At 44.8% G+C, this 17,295-nt stretch overlaps 1 protein-coding gene across 20 annotated transcripts in view; it reads right to left on the reverse strand.

Moving 5' to 3' along the window:
• The window catches only part of AOPEP (aminopeptidase O (putative)), a 462,828-nt gene that overhangs the window by 389,464 nt on the left and 56,069 nt on the right, over positions 1-17,295 (reverse strand). For 18 of the 20 annotated variants that reach the window (XR_010322950.1, XR_010322949.1, XR_010322951.1 and 15 more), the window contains exon 2: positions 13,776-14,709. Coding sequence is in view for 16 of the 20 variants with exons in the window: in XM_003407697.4 (XP_003407745.2) it covers positions 13,776-14,572 (797 nt within the window). In the remaining 4 variants the exon portion in view is untranslated. Of the gene's footprint in view, positions 1-13,775; positions 14,710-17,295 lie in introns of those variants that run through there. The other 2 variants (XM_023544700.2, XM_064291147.1) reach the window with 2 other exon arrangements.

Below are 17,295 nucleotides of genomic sequence, written 5' to 3' on the forward strand. Positions count from 1 at the left end.
GGGTGGTGAGAGGAGTGGTAGGTGACTTTCACTGTCTGCTTTGGTCCCTAAGTATGATACTGTATCTCAAATGTGTAGATTCAAGAACAAAGACCACATTTTCAAAGTCTCCCATCCATTTCAACAAATTCTAAGCTCCCCCTCTTGGGTCATTGCTTGACTGACTTAACCTAAGAACCTAATGAGAGAGACTGCTAGAGGTCACCTCTCTTCCAGGTGGTAGTGGAGGTGGAGGTGGTGGCGGAGGTGGTGGTGGAGGTGGTGGAGGCGGTGGTGATGGAGGTGGTGGAGGCGGTGGTGGTGGAGATAGTAGTAGTGGTGGCGGTGGTGATGGAGGTGGTGGTGGTGGTGGAGATGGTGGTGGTGGTGGAGGTGGTGGTGGTGGTGGTGGCGGAGGTGGTGGTGGTGGCGGAGGTGGTGGTGGTGGTGGCGGAGGTGGTGGTGGTGGACATGGTAGTGGTGGCAGAGGTGGTGGTGGAGGTGGTGGTGGTGCTGGAGGTGGTGGTGGTGGTGGAGATGGTGGTGGTGGTGGAGGTGGTGGTGGTGGTGGTGGAGGTGGTGGAGATGGTAGTGGTGGTGGAGATGGTGGTGGTGGTGGAGGTGGTGGTGGTGGTGGAGGTGGTGGTGGTGGTGGAGATGGTAGTGCTGGTGGAGGTGGTGGTGGTGAAGGTGGTGGAGATGGTAGTGGTGGTGGTGGTGGAGGTGGTGGTGGTGGAGATGGTAGTGGTGGTGGAGGTGGTGGTGGTGGTGGTGGAGATGGTGGTGGTGGTGGAGGTGGTGGTGGTGGTGGTGGAGGTGGTGGAGATGGTAGTGGTGGTGGAGATGGTGGTGGTGGTGGTGGTGGTGGAGGTGGTGGTGGTGGTGGAGATGGTAGTGCTGGTGGAGGTGGTGGTGGTGGAGGTGGTGGAGATGGTAGTGGTGGTGGTGGAGATGGTAGTGGTGGTGGAGGTGGTGGTGGTGGTGGTGGAGATGGTAGTGGTGATGGAGGTGGTGGTGGTGGAGATGGTAGTGGTGGTGGAGGTGGTGGTGGTGGAGGTGGTGGTGGTGGAGATGATGGTGGCGGAGGTGGTGGTGGAGGTGGTGGTGGTGGAGATGGTAGTGGTGGTGGAGGTGGTGGTGGAGGTGGTGGTGGTGGAGATGGTAGTGGTGGCGGAGGTGGTAGTGGTGGAGATGGTAGTGGTCGCGGAGGTGGTGGTGGTGGTGGAGATGGTAGTGGTGGTGGAGATGGTGGTGGTGGTGGAGGTGGTGGTGGTGGACATGGTAGTGGTGGTGGAGGTGGTGGTGGTGGAGATGGTAGTGGTGGTGGAGGTGGTGGTGGAGATGGTAGTGGTGGCGGAGGTGGTGGTGGTGGAGATGGTAGTGGTGGTGGAAGTGGTGGTGGTGGTGATGGTAGTGGTGGTGGAGGTGGTGGTGGTGGTGGAGGTGGTGGTGGTGGTGGAGGTGGTGGTGGTGGTGGAGATGGTAGTGCTGGTGGAGGTGGTGGTGGTGGAGGTGGTGGAGATGGTAGTGGTGGTGGTGGTGGTGGTGGAGGTGGTGGTGGTGGAGATGGTAGTGGTGGTGGAGGTGGTGGTGGTGGTGGTGGAGATGGTAGTGGTGATGGAGGTGGTGGTGGTGGAGATGGTAGTGGTGGTGGAGGTGGTGGTGGTGGAGGTGGTGGTGGTGGAGATGATGGTGGCGGAGGTGGTGGTGGAGGTGGTGGTGGTGGAGATGGTAGTGGTGGTGGAGGTGGTGGAGATGGTAGTGGTGGTGGTGGTGGTGGTGGAGGTGGTGGTGGTGGAGATGGTAGTGGTGGTGGAGGTGGTGGTGGTGGTGGTGGAGATGGTAGTGGTGATGGAGGTGGTGGTGGTGGAGATGGTAGTGGTGGTGGAGGTGGTGGTGGTGGAGGTGGTGGTGGTGGAGATGATGGTGGCGGAGGTGGTGGTGGAGGTGGTGGTGGTGGAGATGGTAGTGGTGGTGGAGGTGGTGGTGGAGGTGGTGGTGGTGGAGATGGTAGTGGTGGCGGAGGTGGTAGTGGTGGAGATGGTAGTGGTCGCGGAGGTGGTGGTGGTGGTGGAGATGGTAGTGGTGGTGGAGATGGTGGTGGTGGTGGTGGAGGTGGTGGTGGTGGACATGGTAGTGGTGGTGGAGGTGGTGGTGGTGGAGATGGTAGTGGTGGTGGAGATGGTAGTGGTGGCGGAGGTGGTGGTGGTGGAGATGGTAGTGGTGGTGGAAGTGGTGGTGGTGGTGATGGTAGTGGTGGTGGAGGTGGTGGTGGTGGTGGTGGTGGAGGTGGTAATGGAGGTGGTGGTGGTGGAGATGGTAGTGGTGGTGGAGGTGGTGGTGGTGGTGGTGGAGGTGGTGGTGGTGGAGATGGTAGTGGTGGTGGAGGTGATGGTGGTGGTAGTGGAGGTGGTGGTGGTGGACATGGTAGTGGTGGTGGAGGTGGTGGTGGTGGAGGTGGTGATGGAGGTGGTGGTGGTGGTGGACATGGTAGTGGTGGTGGAGATGGTAGTGGTGGTGGAGGTGGTGATGGAGGTGGTGGTGGTGGTGGACATGGTAGTGGTGGCGGAGGTGGTGGTGGTGGAGATGGTAGTGGTGGTGGAGGTGGTGGTGGAGGTGGTGGTGGAGGTGGTGATGGTGGTGGAGGTGGTGATGGTGGTGGAGGTGGCGGTGGTGACGGAGGTGGTGGTTGAGGTGGTTGTGATGGTGGTGATGGTGTAGGTGGTCTTGGTGGTGATGGTGGGTGAGATCCTGTAGCAACTCAAATAGCTTAGATGTATGGAATAGAGGGTTACCTAGTTCTGAAAATTCTACGTATTAAGTATTTGCTTGTCCCCCCCCCCCCGCCCCCTACCACCAAAAAAAAAAAAAAAGCCCATTTCAGAGAAGGGTTCTCAGAAAGAAAAGTATTATCAGTGGAATGGGGGCAGAGGGGATTCCCACCAGCCAAAACATAGTATAGCTCCTGTTTCCTCTGACAGTGGCAAACGTTGAGAACAAAGGCTTTCGTTCTCACTGAAGCAGAGCTGGACCCCATAGTTTTTCTCAGTTCAAGAGCTCCAGGAAGCCACTTCCAATCTAAGTAGACATGTGGGGTTAAACCTGTTTGTGATGCTTACAGGGAAGTGACAGGTCCTTGGCTAGAGATCTCCTACGACTGTATCTGACCTCATATTGTTATGGTCTCAAGTCCCAAGGTATTTACGCCAAGTCTGAAAGTATCTGTGCTGTCTTGCTTTTGTGCTCAGCACTTCATTTCCCTAGGGTGACTCTGGTGTTACAGGCCTTCCCTTCCCTGCCACAGTGAACAAATGCTTCCCAAAAGGCTGCCTTGCCAAGATATTTCTGCTTCTTCTCCCAGTAAAATTGAGTTGGAGGACATGCCAGCAAATTGCTATGCATTCCACCTGTGCCCTTAGGTATGTGGTACCCAAGGCTTCCTCTAGTAGCCTTCACACCTTTTCCCTCAGGAAGTAATCAGGTTTGAGATGAGGTTGTATCGGAGAACAGAGGAAGAATCAGAAGGGCTCAGTAAGTGATTTGCTGACGGAGACAGAGAAGAAAAGGAAGGTTTCAAAGACCTCTCTGAGGGAGCCAGCTTCCACGTTGGCCCCCAATGATCCCAGCCTCTGTGTATTCACACCCTCGTGTAGTTCCCTCCCACACTGTATTAGGGTTGGTCTTTGTGACCAATAAGATATGGCAGAAGTGATGGTGAGTGGCTTCTGAGATTAGGTTATAAAATAACTGTGGCTTTGGTCTTACAGGTTCTCTTCTTTTCCATGAGGACACTCAGGCAGCCTCTGGAAAGGCCCAAGGAGTGAAGAACAGAGGCCTCTGGCCAACAGGCAGGGAAAAACTGAGACCTGCCAACAACCATGTGAGTGAGAATGAAAAAGTACTTTCCACCTCAATGAGCTTTGAGATGAATGCCGCCCTGGCTGATAGCTTGACTGCAACCTTGTAAGAGATCCTGAGCCAGAGCTGTCCAAGCTGCTCCTGGATTCCTGACCAGCAGAAATTATACGAGGTAATAAATGCTTGTTCTTTTAAGCTGCTGAATTTGGGGGTAACTTGTTATGCAGCAAAAGATGACCAACACAGAACTTTCTGAGGTTTCTGGCTCAAGTGACAAGATGGGTGCCAAACAAGGCCACAGGAAGGGACAAGGGAGAAAGAGAGGACACCCACCTGGTTAAGTTACTTATAAAGGGCTCTACAAACCATCTGGCAGGGGACACTTTTGTGGACACAGAGATTGCATTTTTCTAATCCCAAACTGCAGTATAGTATTCAACAAGGAGACTGAGGTCTGAAATCAGACCTACCTCGGAACACCTGGGGATGATGATTTTACGAAGCCGTAAATGTCGATGCTGCAGGCAGATTAGAGTCTGGGTGTCACACACACATCAGGGAGGAAACCCCTTCCATTTACTGGGTTAAAAACTGCCACGTTATAGCTGCCCTTTCCAACATTGTACTAGTTCCCCTCTGTTTGATTCTCGACATTTTGTTCTAGAATTTTGTCCCACTCCCTTCGGTCATCTTTTGATGGCTTGCTGCCATCTTGTGCCTTGACACTGAACTTTCCATCAAGGGGGTCAGAGCCCTGGCCAGTCCTCAGGAGGACCTCCCCACCACCTCCCGCTGCGCTCACAATCCCCTTTTCCTCTCCTCCTCTTTACATGCAAAGGCCTCCTTTCTGCCAACATCTAAAACGTACTTGCTTTCTACCTTTCCATTTGGTATCCAGAGCGATAAATCCAAAAGGTAGAGCAAGCTGTCTTAGTCATCTAATGTTGCTCTAACAGAAATACCACAAGTGGATGGCTTTAGCAAAGAGAAATTTATTCTCTCACAGTCCAGTAGGCTAGAAGGCTGAATTCAGAGCGCCAGCTCCAGGAGAAGGCTTTCTCTGTTAGCTCTGGAGGAAGGCCCTTGTCATCAGTCTTCCCTTGGTCTGGGAGCATCTCAGCACAGGAACCACAGGTCCAAAGGATGTGCTCTGCTCCTGGCACTGCTTTCTTGGTGGTATGAGGTCCCCAACTCTCTGCTTGCTTCCCCTTCCTTTTATCTCTTGAGAGGTAAAAGGTGGTACAGGCCACACCCCAGGGAAACTCCCTTTACACTGGATCAGAGAGGTGACCTGAGTAAGGGTGGTGTTAAAATCCCACCCTAATCCTCTCAACATAAAATTATAATCACAAAATGGAGGACAACCACACAATACTAGGAATCATGGCCTAACCAAGTTGATACACACATTTTTTTGAGGGGGACATAATTCAATCCATGACACAAGCCATCAGTTTAAAAGCCATGTCTATAGATACACCCATGTCTGGTATAGACTCAGTCACTTTCTTATTGGAACGTTTTCACAAATAGGAAAAGAATCACATAAGAGGAAAGCCCCAGGCAAAACTTCGTGAAAATGCAGCGACTCTCTTTGTGCTCCCAGCCTCCCCTTTTCTCGGCCTTTTCCTCGTTCACAGCTGCAGCTTCAGTTCTCCCTCCCTCACATGCCCAAACTGAGCACCAGGGACTTAGAATCTCTGTAACCAACAGCCTTTCGATCTTTTACAACCTGGTATCCTTATGCACCTCATAGTAGAAATACCTAAAAACTGTTTAAAGTCATATAGCTGTATTTTAACAGAGATGAAAGCTTTCAGCTCTGGATAAAGCTCTAGTGGTGGAATTTTGGACAACAGCCCACACGCAGGTGGAGGATAGGTAAAGGGAGTCTTCACAGAGGCATGAAAATCAAACCCGCTATGTGGTGACTCAAGAGTAAAGATGGCTCCCATCATGCCATCACACGTTCAAATGAGAACAATATGAAGGTCTGGACCCCTGCCTCCCCTCAAGTGGGGAGGAAAATCTCTGTGCATTTATAAACACGCTCTGCAGCTATCTGCATGTGTAATCACTGAAATCAATGCAGCTGTGTTTATCCGACAAGCACAGCCATGTTGCTAAAACGCTCATGGGAGAGATGTCCAGGCGCCAGCCTGGAGTTCTCCCGTGCTTACAACTTCATCACTTCCAGACCGAGTAATTCCTTCCAGCACGCAGAGAAAAGCCTTCTCTCACCAGGCTCATATCCCAGGCCTCAGGACGCCCATTCATAGGGGAAACTCCTCGGGGAGCCCAGGTTAACCACGCAGGAGCTGTGGGCTGGGAAGAGGACAACAAAAATCAAAGAGAAAATCGGGGTACAATGGGTTGAGAGGCAGGCCTATGACTTGCTGCTATTAAAATAACTTCTAAATTTAGGAAGAACCTGTCAGAATAACAATTCTTCAGCTTCTTGATCAATATTTATATGCTTACAGAGTAGTCAAATGAGGGTGGGACACAACAACCGTGCCTTCCGAGGTAAGAGGTCAGTGAACACTAACGTGCTTGCTAGTCTTCTTCAAGGAGGCAGCACCTGCAAAGCAAAGCTTGTGGGGGATTGAGTCAAACCATAGATTGTTTTTTTTCTCTTCACTGACTTCTACATGCATTTGTCTTTTTGCAGTCAGGGAGAGGGTTGTTTTTAGCTTAAAAAATGTTTTAATTTCCATTACTTTCCATAAAGTCACCCATTTTCAGAGACCCAGTTATCACAGCTGAACGTCTGGGGAGAGGCATTTTCTTGTAGCCAGGTCAGAGGTGGCGAGCCCACAGTTCCAGTGTGCATGGCTTAATCGGGTCTTCTCCAACAGTGAGGCAGATCTGGTCACAGGAGTGGCACGGATGTGACACTTTTGTGGCTCAGACTCTTTTATAAGCTTCCCAGTGTTACAGTCTTCAGGCCTCCTCCTGATGTCCCTCCGTCTATTCTCCTTCCTGGACTTGATCTCTTTTCATGACTTCACGTTCTTATTAGAACTAAGTTGCAACCTCTATTGTAAGCAATGCTTTTGCTTTCTTGTACACAAAAACCAACAGCCAGAACTACTGAAAAAGGAAGTGTCAACTATGACTCACTATCCTCTCTACACAACACACACACACACTCCTTCTGTTTCATGGCACAATTACCTAAACCAGGATTCATCAATCATACTGAATATATGACAGGCCCAAGGAGAATGCTGCTTTGTCTTTGGAAAGATAGATTTTGAGAAGTCAAAATGGACTCCATTGAAAGTGGCTTTGAGACAGAAATCCACCACTTCTTCACCAGCGTAGTTTTGGGTGCAAAAACAGGCAAGTTACTTGTAAAGCCAAAGACAGTATTTTTCATCTATAAGTCCCTTGTGGATACAGGACTTTACACGTGGAAAACATTTGGTGATTCTTTCATGTATTCTTCTCATTCTACATTAAGCTCCAGAGATGTCAAATGACTTAGCCATAGTCACACAGGTAGTTAGCAGCACAGCTCTGACGAGAACTCAGGTCCTTGGCTGGGTGTTGAAAAGGACATTCCAGGTTCTTTTCAACATACTACACTCTTGGTTATAGGTTGCTGTGATTTGTTATTTTCTATTGATGTTTGGTTGTTTGGTTATTTGTTTAGGTGAAGAACGTCCATCATTGTCTTTCCGCCCATGGTGACTTGACTGGGATTCTGGGAAACAGAAGTATACGGAGGATGTCTGGCAAGTGGAGAGAGGCTTTTTAAAAATGAACCCTTGCAAACATTTTCAGCTTTGGAGTTTTCAAATTCTTCTTTCAGTTACATAATATTATAGAATTAATGTGTATTTCTACTTCAGTTCTCATGAACTTTGTATCGGTTTCTTGAAGCAAGTAAGGAAAAAAAGATATTGTCAAAATGGTCCTTTTAGACCTGAAATCTCTGACCAAAGATCTTCTGCTTATTCCTTTTATTTTAAAACTTCCCTTTAAAATGAGATATGATACAATGAAATTAATTCAGTGGGGAAAAAAGAAATAATGTTTTAACATCTGGTTTTGATGTCAAACTAGAAATACTTTACGTCTTCCTTGGTCCAATAGCTGAGCTGAGCAAAATACTGAGAAAAAGTAGTTCTCAGTATTTTGCCAATTTCATCCTGGTCTTATCCAAAACAAAGAGATAGCATAGTGCTTTAGGAAATTTTAAAATTTAATAATACTTTAAACTATAATGTATTTTCGTAGTCAATTTCCTTATCTTTAACAGTGATCCAAATAATTACAATTTTTTCTAATAAATTTCCTGTACTTAACCAAACTCCTTTTCCATTCAACTCATGTTCTGTGACATCAGCTTATGCTCAGACCTTCTGGACCACATGGCTGGTTCTACAACTATTATAATGAGCCTAAGGGAAAAGGGAATGGGTTACCAGGGAGAATGCTTTGGATCAAAATAATATTTTATTCAGTGGAATGGGGGGAAAAAAATGAAGAAAAGGCAAGTAAAATGGAAAAAAAAAAAAACCACTAATGTTTAAAAAAAGATTTCCATTTTAAAAGTTATTTTCATAGGTATATTGAGGATCTAGAATCAAAAAGATATTAAGTCCTCTTCCTATCTAGCTTAGTGAGAAAACCTGTAAGTATTCTGGACCCTGTCTGTGTTCTCATCAAAATATTTTAAGGGGCACATGCACTAACACACAGCACACAAAAGGAACACCTTTGCCATGAAGTATGACCTCCCAGATTGTTACAGATGTGTTCATTCTATCAGTCATTTTAAAATTTCACCTAAAATCCCATATCTGAACGATGGAGCAGAGAAACAGCATTTAGGTTCAAGTGCTGGCACAACGCCACAATGGCTAAAATCATAGGTTTTACACTCCCAGGTATTTCATTTTAGAACTAGAATAACGGGAAAGAAAAAGCTATTAATAATTATTAGAAAAAGTGCTCATTAGTCGCTTCAAATATGTTTTCAATTCTTCTCCAGAGGACACTGCCACTTGGTAAAAGTGGGAAGACGCCCTTACAAAAGGGGCGGGGGGCTCAGGGTAGAAAGATGGTGACTTCTTTCCAAATTTGAAGTTTATTTTTTAATAAATACTTATTTTAGAACAGTTTTAAATATACTAAAAAAGTTGCAAAGATAATATAGAATTTCCATATATCTCATAGCAGTCTCCCATATCATTAACATATTACATTAGTGCATTTGCCATAATTGATAAACCAACGTTGATACGTTATTATTAACTGAAGTCCAGGCTTTATTCAGATTTTCTTAGCTCTTCCCTAATGTGCTTTTTCTGTTCCAAGATCCCATTAGGATACCACATTACATTCAGTCATCGCGTCTCCTTAGGCTCCTCCTGGAGTCCACGGGTAGTGCACATGGTTAACATGCTCGGTAGCTGACAGAAAGCGTGAAGGTTCAAGCCCACCCAGAGACGCTTCACAAGAAAGCCCTGGTGATTACTTCCACAAAACCCATCACGGAAAACGCCAAAGAGCACAGTTCCGCTCTGACACACGTGAGGTCCCCACGAGTCACCACTGACTCAACAGCAGCCGGTGGCTGGCTGTGACAGTTTCTCAGGCTTTCTTTGTTTTTGCTGACCTTGACAGTTTTGAGAAGTACTGGCCAAGTATATTGTAGAGTGCCCCCTATTGGAATTTGTCAGATGTTGTTCTCGTGATTAGACTTGGGTTACATGTTGTGGAAAAGAAGACCACAGAGGTAAAATGCTATTTTCATCACATTACATCAAGGGTGGTGCCCTGGTGGCATGGTGGCTAAGAGCGTGGCTGCTAACCAAAAGGTCAATAGTTCAAATACACCAGCCGCTCCTTGGAAATGCTATGGGACAACTCTACTCTGTCCAAGAGGGTCACTATGAGCCAGAATCAACTGGCTGGCACCTAACAACAACAGCATATCAAGGGTGTATGCGATGAACATGAATCATCACAGTTAATATCAACACTGATCACCTGGCTGAGGCAGTGTCTGTCTAGTTTTTCCAATGTAAAGTTACTCTTTTCTTTCCTTTCCATACTGTACTCTTTGGAAGGAAGTCACTATGTGCAACCCACACATAAGGAGTGGGGGTTATGCTCCACCTCCTTGAGGACAGAGTACCTACATACATTGTTTAAATTCTTCTGCACAATAGATTTGTCTATTCTCCTGCATTTATTATTCCATCATTTATTTATATCAGTATGGGCTCATGAATATTTTATAGTTTGGGTTATAATCCAGTGCTACTTTATTTTGTTGCTCAGCTTTGGTTATTTGGAGGTATTGCAGTTGGGCTCCTGGGTACCTTTGACATATCCGCACCATTGTGAGTTGTTGTTATCGTTTTTTGAGTACTTCTTTACTTTCTGAAACTACAAGATGCTCCAGGCTCATCTTAAATATTTCCTGCCCCAGTCCTAGAATCAGCCATCTCTCCAAGGGACCCTGATTCCTTTTACTTGAGAATGGTCTTAGAAACCAAGATCTTGGCTCTAGGTGTGCTTGTTGCTACGGGGGTGTCATTGCTTCTAGACTTTGTCAGCTGACAGAGCAAGATATATACGTACGTATACTAACCCAGGTATACACACACATCTACAAATATTTCTATATATAACCATCTGTATCTATATTAAGCTAAGCATGAGTTCATACTGATGTCTCCAACTCTAATCCATTACTACATGGACCATTCTAGTCTTCTCCCCTTGCTTATCTGTAGCCTCCTACTCCAACAATGAGAAACCTGGGTTCCATCACCTGCCATCCATTTACTTAACTGCTCAATTCCAGTATACATGCATTGTGGTATTAGAATTGTTACCCTGTACCTCATGGGAAACAACTTTATCAACTATAATACACTGTGTATGTACAGTTCCTTTTGCCTATAGTCCTTCCAAAGTTACTTAGGTTGGCATCTTTCCCCTCACCCCTTCGGTGAGGTTGTTTCATACATTTGTAATGCTGTTAGATTGTTTTATCACATTCTGTATTCCATCCTGGGACCCCCGACCTTCAAAATGATTATTTATGTATTTATTTTCAAACAAAAAGACAAAAAATTTTATTCACAATAATGGGTTGGGTAAGAGTGGAAAGAGGAGAAGCCACTGATGGAACTCAAAAGGAACTGTATCAACTTAGAGTTTTTTTTTTTTTTTTTACAGTTCCTGTCCAATCTCTGCTTAAAAATAGAAATCTATTGAAAGTAGTATAATAAATTTATTTTTAAAATGTTTTTGAAATCTACTTGCGTACAATAAGGGACATGGTGAAGATCAAAAGTAAGAGAAGTAGCTCCCTTCACAACTGAACTACCCAAAATTCTTCTGATATCCTTGTTTTAACTGTTGTGGCTTGCCGATTTAAAGCAAGTGGATTTGATACAAGTTCAATGTCGTTTCCTTCAAGAATTAACACACTGAGACACAACATTTACTAGAAGCTTCCAGTCACTTTATTCAATTTTCCTACCTGTAAAATGGGAATAGAAAGTTCTTCATCCAGGACTCAGAGAATTTATGATAGGTATACTGATAATGAAAGAACCCTGGTGGTACAGTGGTTAAGCACCCAGTTGCTAACTGAAAGGCTGGCAGTTCAAACCCACCAGCCGCCCCGTGGGAGAGAGGTGGCATTCCGCTTCCGTAAAGATTTACAGCCTTGGAAACCCTGTGGGGCAGTTCTACTCTGTCCTACAGGGGTAGCTATGAGTAGGAATCAACTTGACAGCAGTGGGTTTGGTTTTGGGTTTTATACCAATGGTATTCTGCCGTTCACGGGTAAATATGTAACAACTATTTTAGTTTTAATAAATGTGGACTCTATGGCCTGGAGGCAAAAAGCGTTAGCCACTTAACACAATTCTATTTATAAGGTATCGTGACCCTGTATCCAATTACTACTCACTGATATCACTAAGGAATTATTTCTGTATAGCAGCCCTGGATCCTTAGGCATTCTGAAGTCCTTAAAGTATCCAAGTAGTTGCCAGTACATACTTAGATTTATTCTTATGTGTGTGGGAAGAGTTTAGAAAGATTCTTTGGCCATTCCTGGAAGATTATCTTGACTTATAAAGTTAGTCGACCCATAAAGTTCTCCCAAAAAAAAAGAAAAAAAAGAGAAAGGAAATATTGTTCTAGGATTCCTTTTAAAAAACCACATTTATGCATCCATGACATTTATTTATTAACATATGCTCACAAACTCTGGAGTATATGGTTTAAGCTCCTGCTGTGGTCATGTATTCTATTTAATTCTCAGAAAAGGGGACACCAAGAGTAAATTCAGGGTCAACCTTTGAAGAGATAACATGTGCCCAAGGACTTCTTTGGCTTCGTATGGAAACTAGCATGTATCCATAACTCATGCCACTCAACATCTTTATATATCATTTAATTCTCATGTCTAATCTCTTTCTTTATAGGGAACACTTAGGAGAAATTCATGAACGAGACAACTAGTAAGCATTTCTTTCCAATAATTGTCAAGAGTTTCTTCTCCCCTATTCTTCTAGTTAAGAAATAAAATATCTGGACGTATAAAAACTACAGTTTCCTAGTTTAATATTCAGAGACGGCATATCATTAAATCTTATAAAAAATCCCACGTTTAGAAATTTCCAAAACACTTAAAGATATATTAAAAACACCTGTCTTTTCCCTTGATGGTCTCCAAAGAACACTCAATAAGTTATTCCATAAATAAATCAGTATGCTTTTGTACTGATGGTAGTTTATTATCAACCCTGCAATTTCCCAAAGGCTGCCTCAACAAGACAGGAAGTTGAACTCATTTTCATCGGGCCAGGAGACCAGAGCAGGAGGTAAGATTAGAAGGCAAGGAATGGGATAATTACAGCTCAAAGTCAAAGTGATGCTTTAAAAAAGATCCAAAAGTTTTTTTTTTTTTCTTTTTCTTTTTGAGGGGGGAGAAATGTAAGCAATTGACAGAGACAGCTGCCGTAATTAAGGGAGTCCAGTGCTGTAAAGGAAGGCTCTCAAAACAAGCTATCTGAGATCAACGTTCCTCCATCCAAGCTCTACAATAATTACCATATTGATTTGCAGTAAATGATCACAAAGAAATATGTAAAATAAAGAAGAATCAATAAACTTTGATTTAAAAATTCTCAAATTCTAAAAAATCCAAACAACTGTTAACTGTAAGAAAATGACAAATGGCCTATACGCCTAAGTGCATCCCCTGAAAATCAAGGCCCCGTCAATTCCTCCGCCCCACACTAGGAACCCAGGGTCTTCCTGGCATCAAACACCAAAAAGCACTGCCAAAGAGGCAAGTGTGCAGTGTCAGCAGGACTGACGGTCACAGCTCTCAGAAACAGATTTGTCAAGTGCTTTTTTGAGTGCACATTACATGACAACTGAGAAAATCCAGAGAGACAAAGCTGCCAAGAGACAGGCACAGGAAGAAAGTCACAAAGCAGAGGAGGCTTTATTTGGAAGCACTTCGTCAGGCTTCCCAAGGCCCAACTTCACAGCACTCTACTCTCTCGGGGAATATGAAGGAGCCTTAAGAAAGTATTTGCTCCAAGACACTCCCAAGAATGGCTGGGTTTTCAGTGGAGAGCTAGGCTCAGGGTTGAATCATCAGGCTTACCTCCCAATCTCCTAACTCAGAAATATGGGGCTTCATAAAGTGATCTTCCCATCCTGACCCAAGGGAGGTAATCTGATCAGAGTTCGGCATGCCCAGGAATTCACCTGCTTCAACACGGGGCTGAAGGTTTGAAGCCACGTTACCACTGTGCGTAATGCCACAGGATGAACGGGAGCATCCGCGCAGAGTTGGTCCCTGTCTGAGAGCATCCCCACAGAGGCCTATCTCCCAGTGCGTGAGATCAACTGGCACAGGGCTGCAGGATGTTTGGGTGACCTACCTGCCACTCTGGTCTGAGGTCCACGTAACTGATCTCCCCTCGGGTGTGGTTCTGTACCATATCCTTATGGCGCGAGGGAAGTCAGTGGCTGTCCGAGCCCCTGCCTTCCTGATCTGTAAGCTCCACGTGTCGGTGGCAAACAGGAGTTCCCCACAGCCGGGAGCCTGGCTGCAGTGTGCATAATAGTCTAACTGCTCCCTCCAACGATCTGCAGGCAGAGCCGCGAGTTCATGTACAATCTGATTCCTGAGCTCCTCAGAAACAACCATGAGCTGGGGAGACCTTGTAAATTTTTCAATACCTGGCACAGCAGCAACATCCACCTCTTCAACCTTCAACACAGATAAATCACAGCAGTCCAACACTAGCAAAAAATTCTCACTCCCATGATTCCCCGTGTCAAAGCAGCACTTTGAACTAGGAATCCCAGAAGCCTGTTCCCGGTTGTCATGGTTATCATCTTCGACAGAAGTATCTCTTTCACGTTTACCACAGATTGTAATATCATTATATCCCACTTTAGATGAGAAGGTCCCTGTGTTTGTCACAGGAGTATGGCAGGATTCAAGCATCCTAAATTCATGGACTTCGTTCGACTCCGATGGGCAGGTTACCTCAGAGGAACTACTCTGTTTCTTGAGTTTGTCTCCAGGCTCGAAAAAAAGCACTATGGTGCCCTCAATGACGTGATGCTCAAAATCCACGTCTAAATCCAGTACGTAGTGCTTCACAAGGATGTGGCTGGTGTTGGCCATGAGAGGTAGGTCATCTCGGGAAGGGTCCAGCTTTATGTCCATGGTGTAGTTTGCTGCTGGAGAGTTTTGTTAAACTCTCAGAAGGGGCTTCCTATCTGCCTCAATCTTCTGGAATCATAAATGTCTGCTTACAAAAAACACCTGATGTCACAAATTATGGTTCCACAACCTTCAGTCCCCTGGCAAAGAAGAAAAACACAATTAGACAAAATTCCAAACAAGACCCTAAATGCTCCTGCAACCGCTGCTCCTGCAAGTTGACGACCCTCCTTAAATGATCCCCCAACATGTGAGATGCTCATGGCTAGAAGGCAGACTAATCTTTTTGACTGATATCAAAGAAAGCTGTGTGATGGGTTTTCTAAAAATATTTCCATTACCAGTGGAATGAAATGGGCCTCCATAAAGCCCGAAGAATTAGACTTCTAGAACAGCCCTTGTTTTGGAAAAGAGCAACTGTTATGCAAAAGCACAACTGAAGATCACTGTGCCGCTTTCAAAAGTTATTAAATGTATCATTTCTAATTTTGTGCATCAAAAGATAAGTGATTGTTTCTCTACTGTGATTCTAAGTAACAAGTGTGAATGAAGGCTAAATGGCCTCATATGTTTTATTCTTTGAGAGTAATAATTTAATACATACAAAGTAACTCCAGGGATTAATGTACTTTTCACATTAGGACTGCTCTGCTATCAGCACTTCCAGTAAATTACGGGAAAATGAGCCAATTTACCAGGAGTGCATTCTAAGTATTCCTTTGAGATTGTTCATGGAGGTTTTTTCAAATTTATAGTTAAATACTCAAGGTATATCATTACATCTTAATAGCTGCAAACCCATTAACATTCTGGATAATAGCCTTCTTGTGGCAAACAAAAGGTCTTCTCATTTGAAAAAAAAAAAAGTATGCAAATACCTATAAAAGCGAAGAGAGAAATTAAAATGTAGAAACAGATGTTGTAATAAAATGCAGAAGTTCTTCATAAAAGTTCTGAATCAAAATGTATTCTTATTTTATAATAGGAATCTGACTAAAAGAAAAATTATTGGAAATTATTTCAGTCCCTGTTGTGTGCCTAATTTCTTTCAGTATATACTATTTTCTTTTCTTTCTTACTTTTTTTAATTCTTTTACCAAAAATGAAAAAGAAACGGCACGGGAACAGATATAAAAATCATGACAGATATACTTAAAATAATTTTTGTATTTCTAAATATCAGGGGGCATTCTTTTATTGTCTACAAAACATTACTTGCTTGGCTTTTCAAATAAAATGGACCCTTTCCTTCTTATTCTGGTTAACTCCTTCTCATTTCCCTTCCAGCTTTATCTGCCTCTCCACTAGACATTTTACTTTCCCTACCCTCTAGAATCTCATTCCAGCAATCAGCTCTATTGAGTTTTCTGTTTCTACCGCTCCACAGGCTATTTCCTCATCAAAAGCTCACCTAGCCTAAATCTGGCCACCCTCAGCGCTGTACGATCTGGTTTGAAGCTATTTTTCCAGGCATAGAGACCAAAACTCCCTCTGCAACCTTGTCTTCTGGCCAAAGGGCCTGTTCAAACCACCATCCCCAAAGGACTCGATGCCACACCTTCACGCCTTTCAGACAAAGTTATGTTCCATTCCTGGAATGCTCCTGGTTCCCACCTCCCATATCCACCTGCCCAAATCCTACTTCCCCTCCAAGCCCCAGTTCAACTGCAACCACCTACAGAAGTCCTTCGCTGACCCCTACTTCCTCCCTCCACCAAACTGCGTACGGTAATCCCCTTAAGTGCATAGGGACCCTCTAGGACACAGCAGAACTGCCCTATAGGGTTTCCAGGGAGCGGCTGGTGGATTCAAACTGCTGACCTTTCGGTTAGGAGCCAAGCTCTTAACCACTTCACCACCAGGGCTGCTTAAGTGCAATAATCCAAAAAAAACCAAACCCATTGCCACTGAGTTGATTCCAACTCACGGTAAGCCCATGTGCGCCAGAGGAGAACGGTGCTCCGCAGGGTTTTCAATGATGGGTTTTTCAGAAGCAGATCACCACGCCTTTCTGCTGAGGCACCTCTGGGCAGACTTGAACCTCCAACCTTTGGTTAGCAGCCAAGTATAGTAACTGTTTGCCCTACCCAGAGATTTGGACAGTTAATTTAGTGGCTGTCTAGACTATTTGGCACTTACAACTTTATAGATATAATCACGCACTGTCCAACCCTAAAGAGTCCCTCATTTACTTCTGAAAATTTATATAATTTAAGAACAAAATATATTCTACAGAGAAGTTTCCACCACTTTTGTTCGTGGAGGTGGAGAACTGGGCTGACTTAGAGCCCTATGAACGTGCACCCTTTAGCTTTCCCTGGATTGTCCCTGTCACTGGACATCCTTTGGTCCTCTTCAGTGAATTCCTTAGTACACTTCCCATAGAGGCCATTCTAAACCTTTTCAACTTTTAACTTTCCAGTTCCATGCCTGCTGTCTCATTCTCAGCAGACTATTTTGCCTCCTACAACAGGTTACTGAGATAATTTTTGAATCTCTGAAACACCATCATACCACAAAATATCTCTAGTTCTTTACAACTATTGCCTTCTCCTGACTCAAACAAAGCAATACCCCTTCTTACCAGAGCTAATTCCTTCATCACCCTGAATCCCAACTTTGGGGATCTTGAAAGAGCCAAATAAACAGCACTCTTCTTTCCCGAGTTGTGAACACAAGAAGAAATAATACAAGGACATGGCAGAGGGAGGCCAAAGGGCACCATT

This window comes from Loxodonta africana, chromosome 9 (assembly GCF_030014295.1).
Source record: "Loxodonta africana isolate mLoxAfr1 chromosome 9, mLoxAfr1.hap2, whole genome shotgun sequence".
NCBI lineage: Eukaryota > Metazoa > Chordata > Mammalia > Proboscidea > Elephantidae > Loxodonta > Loxodonta africana.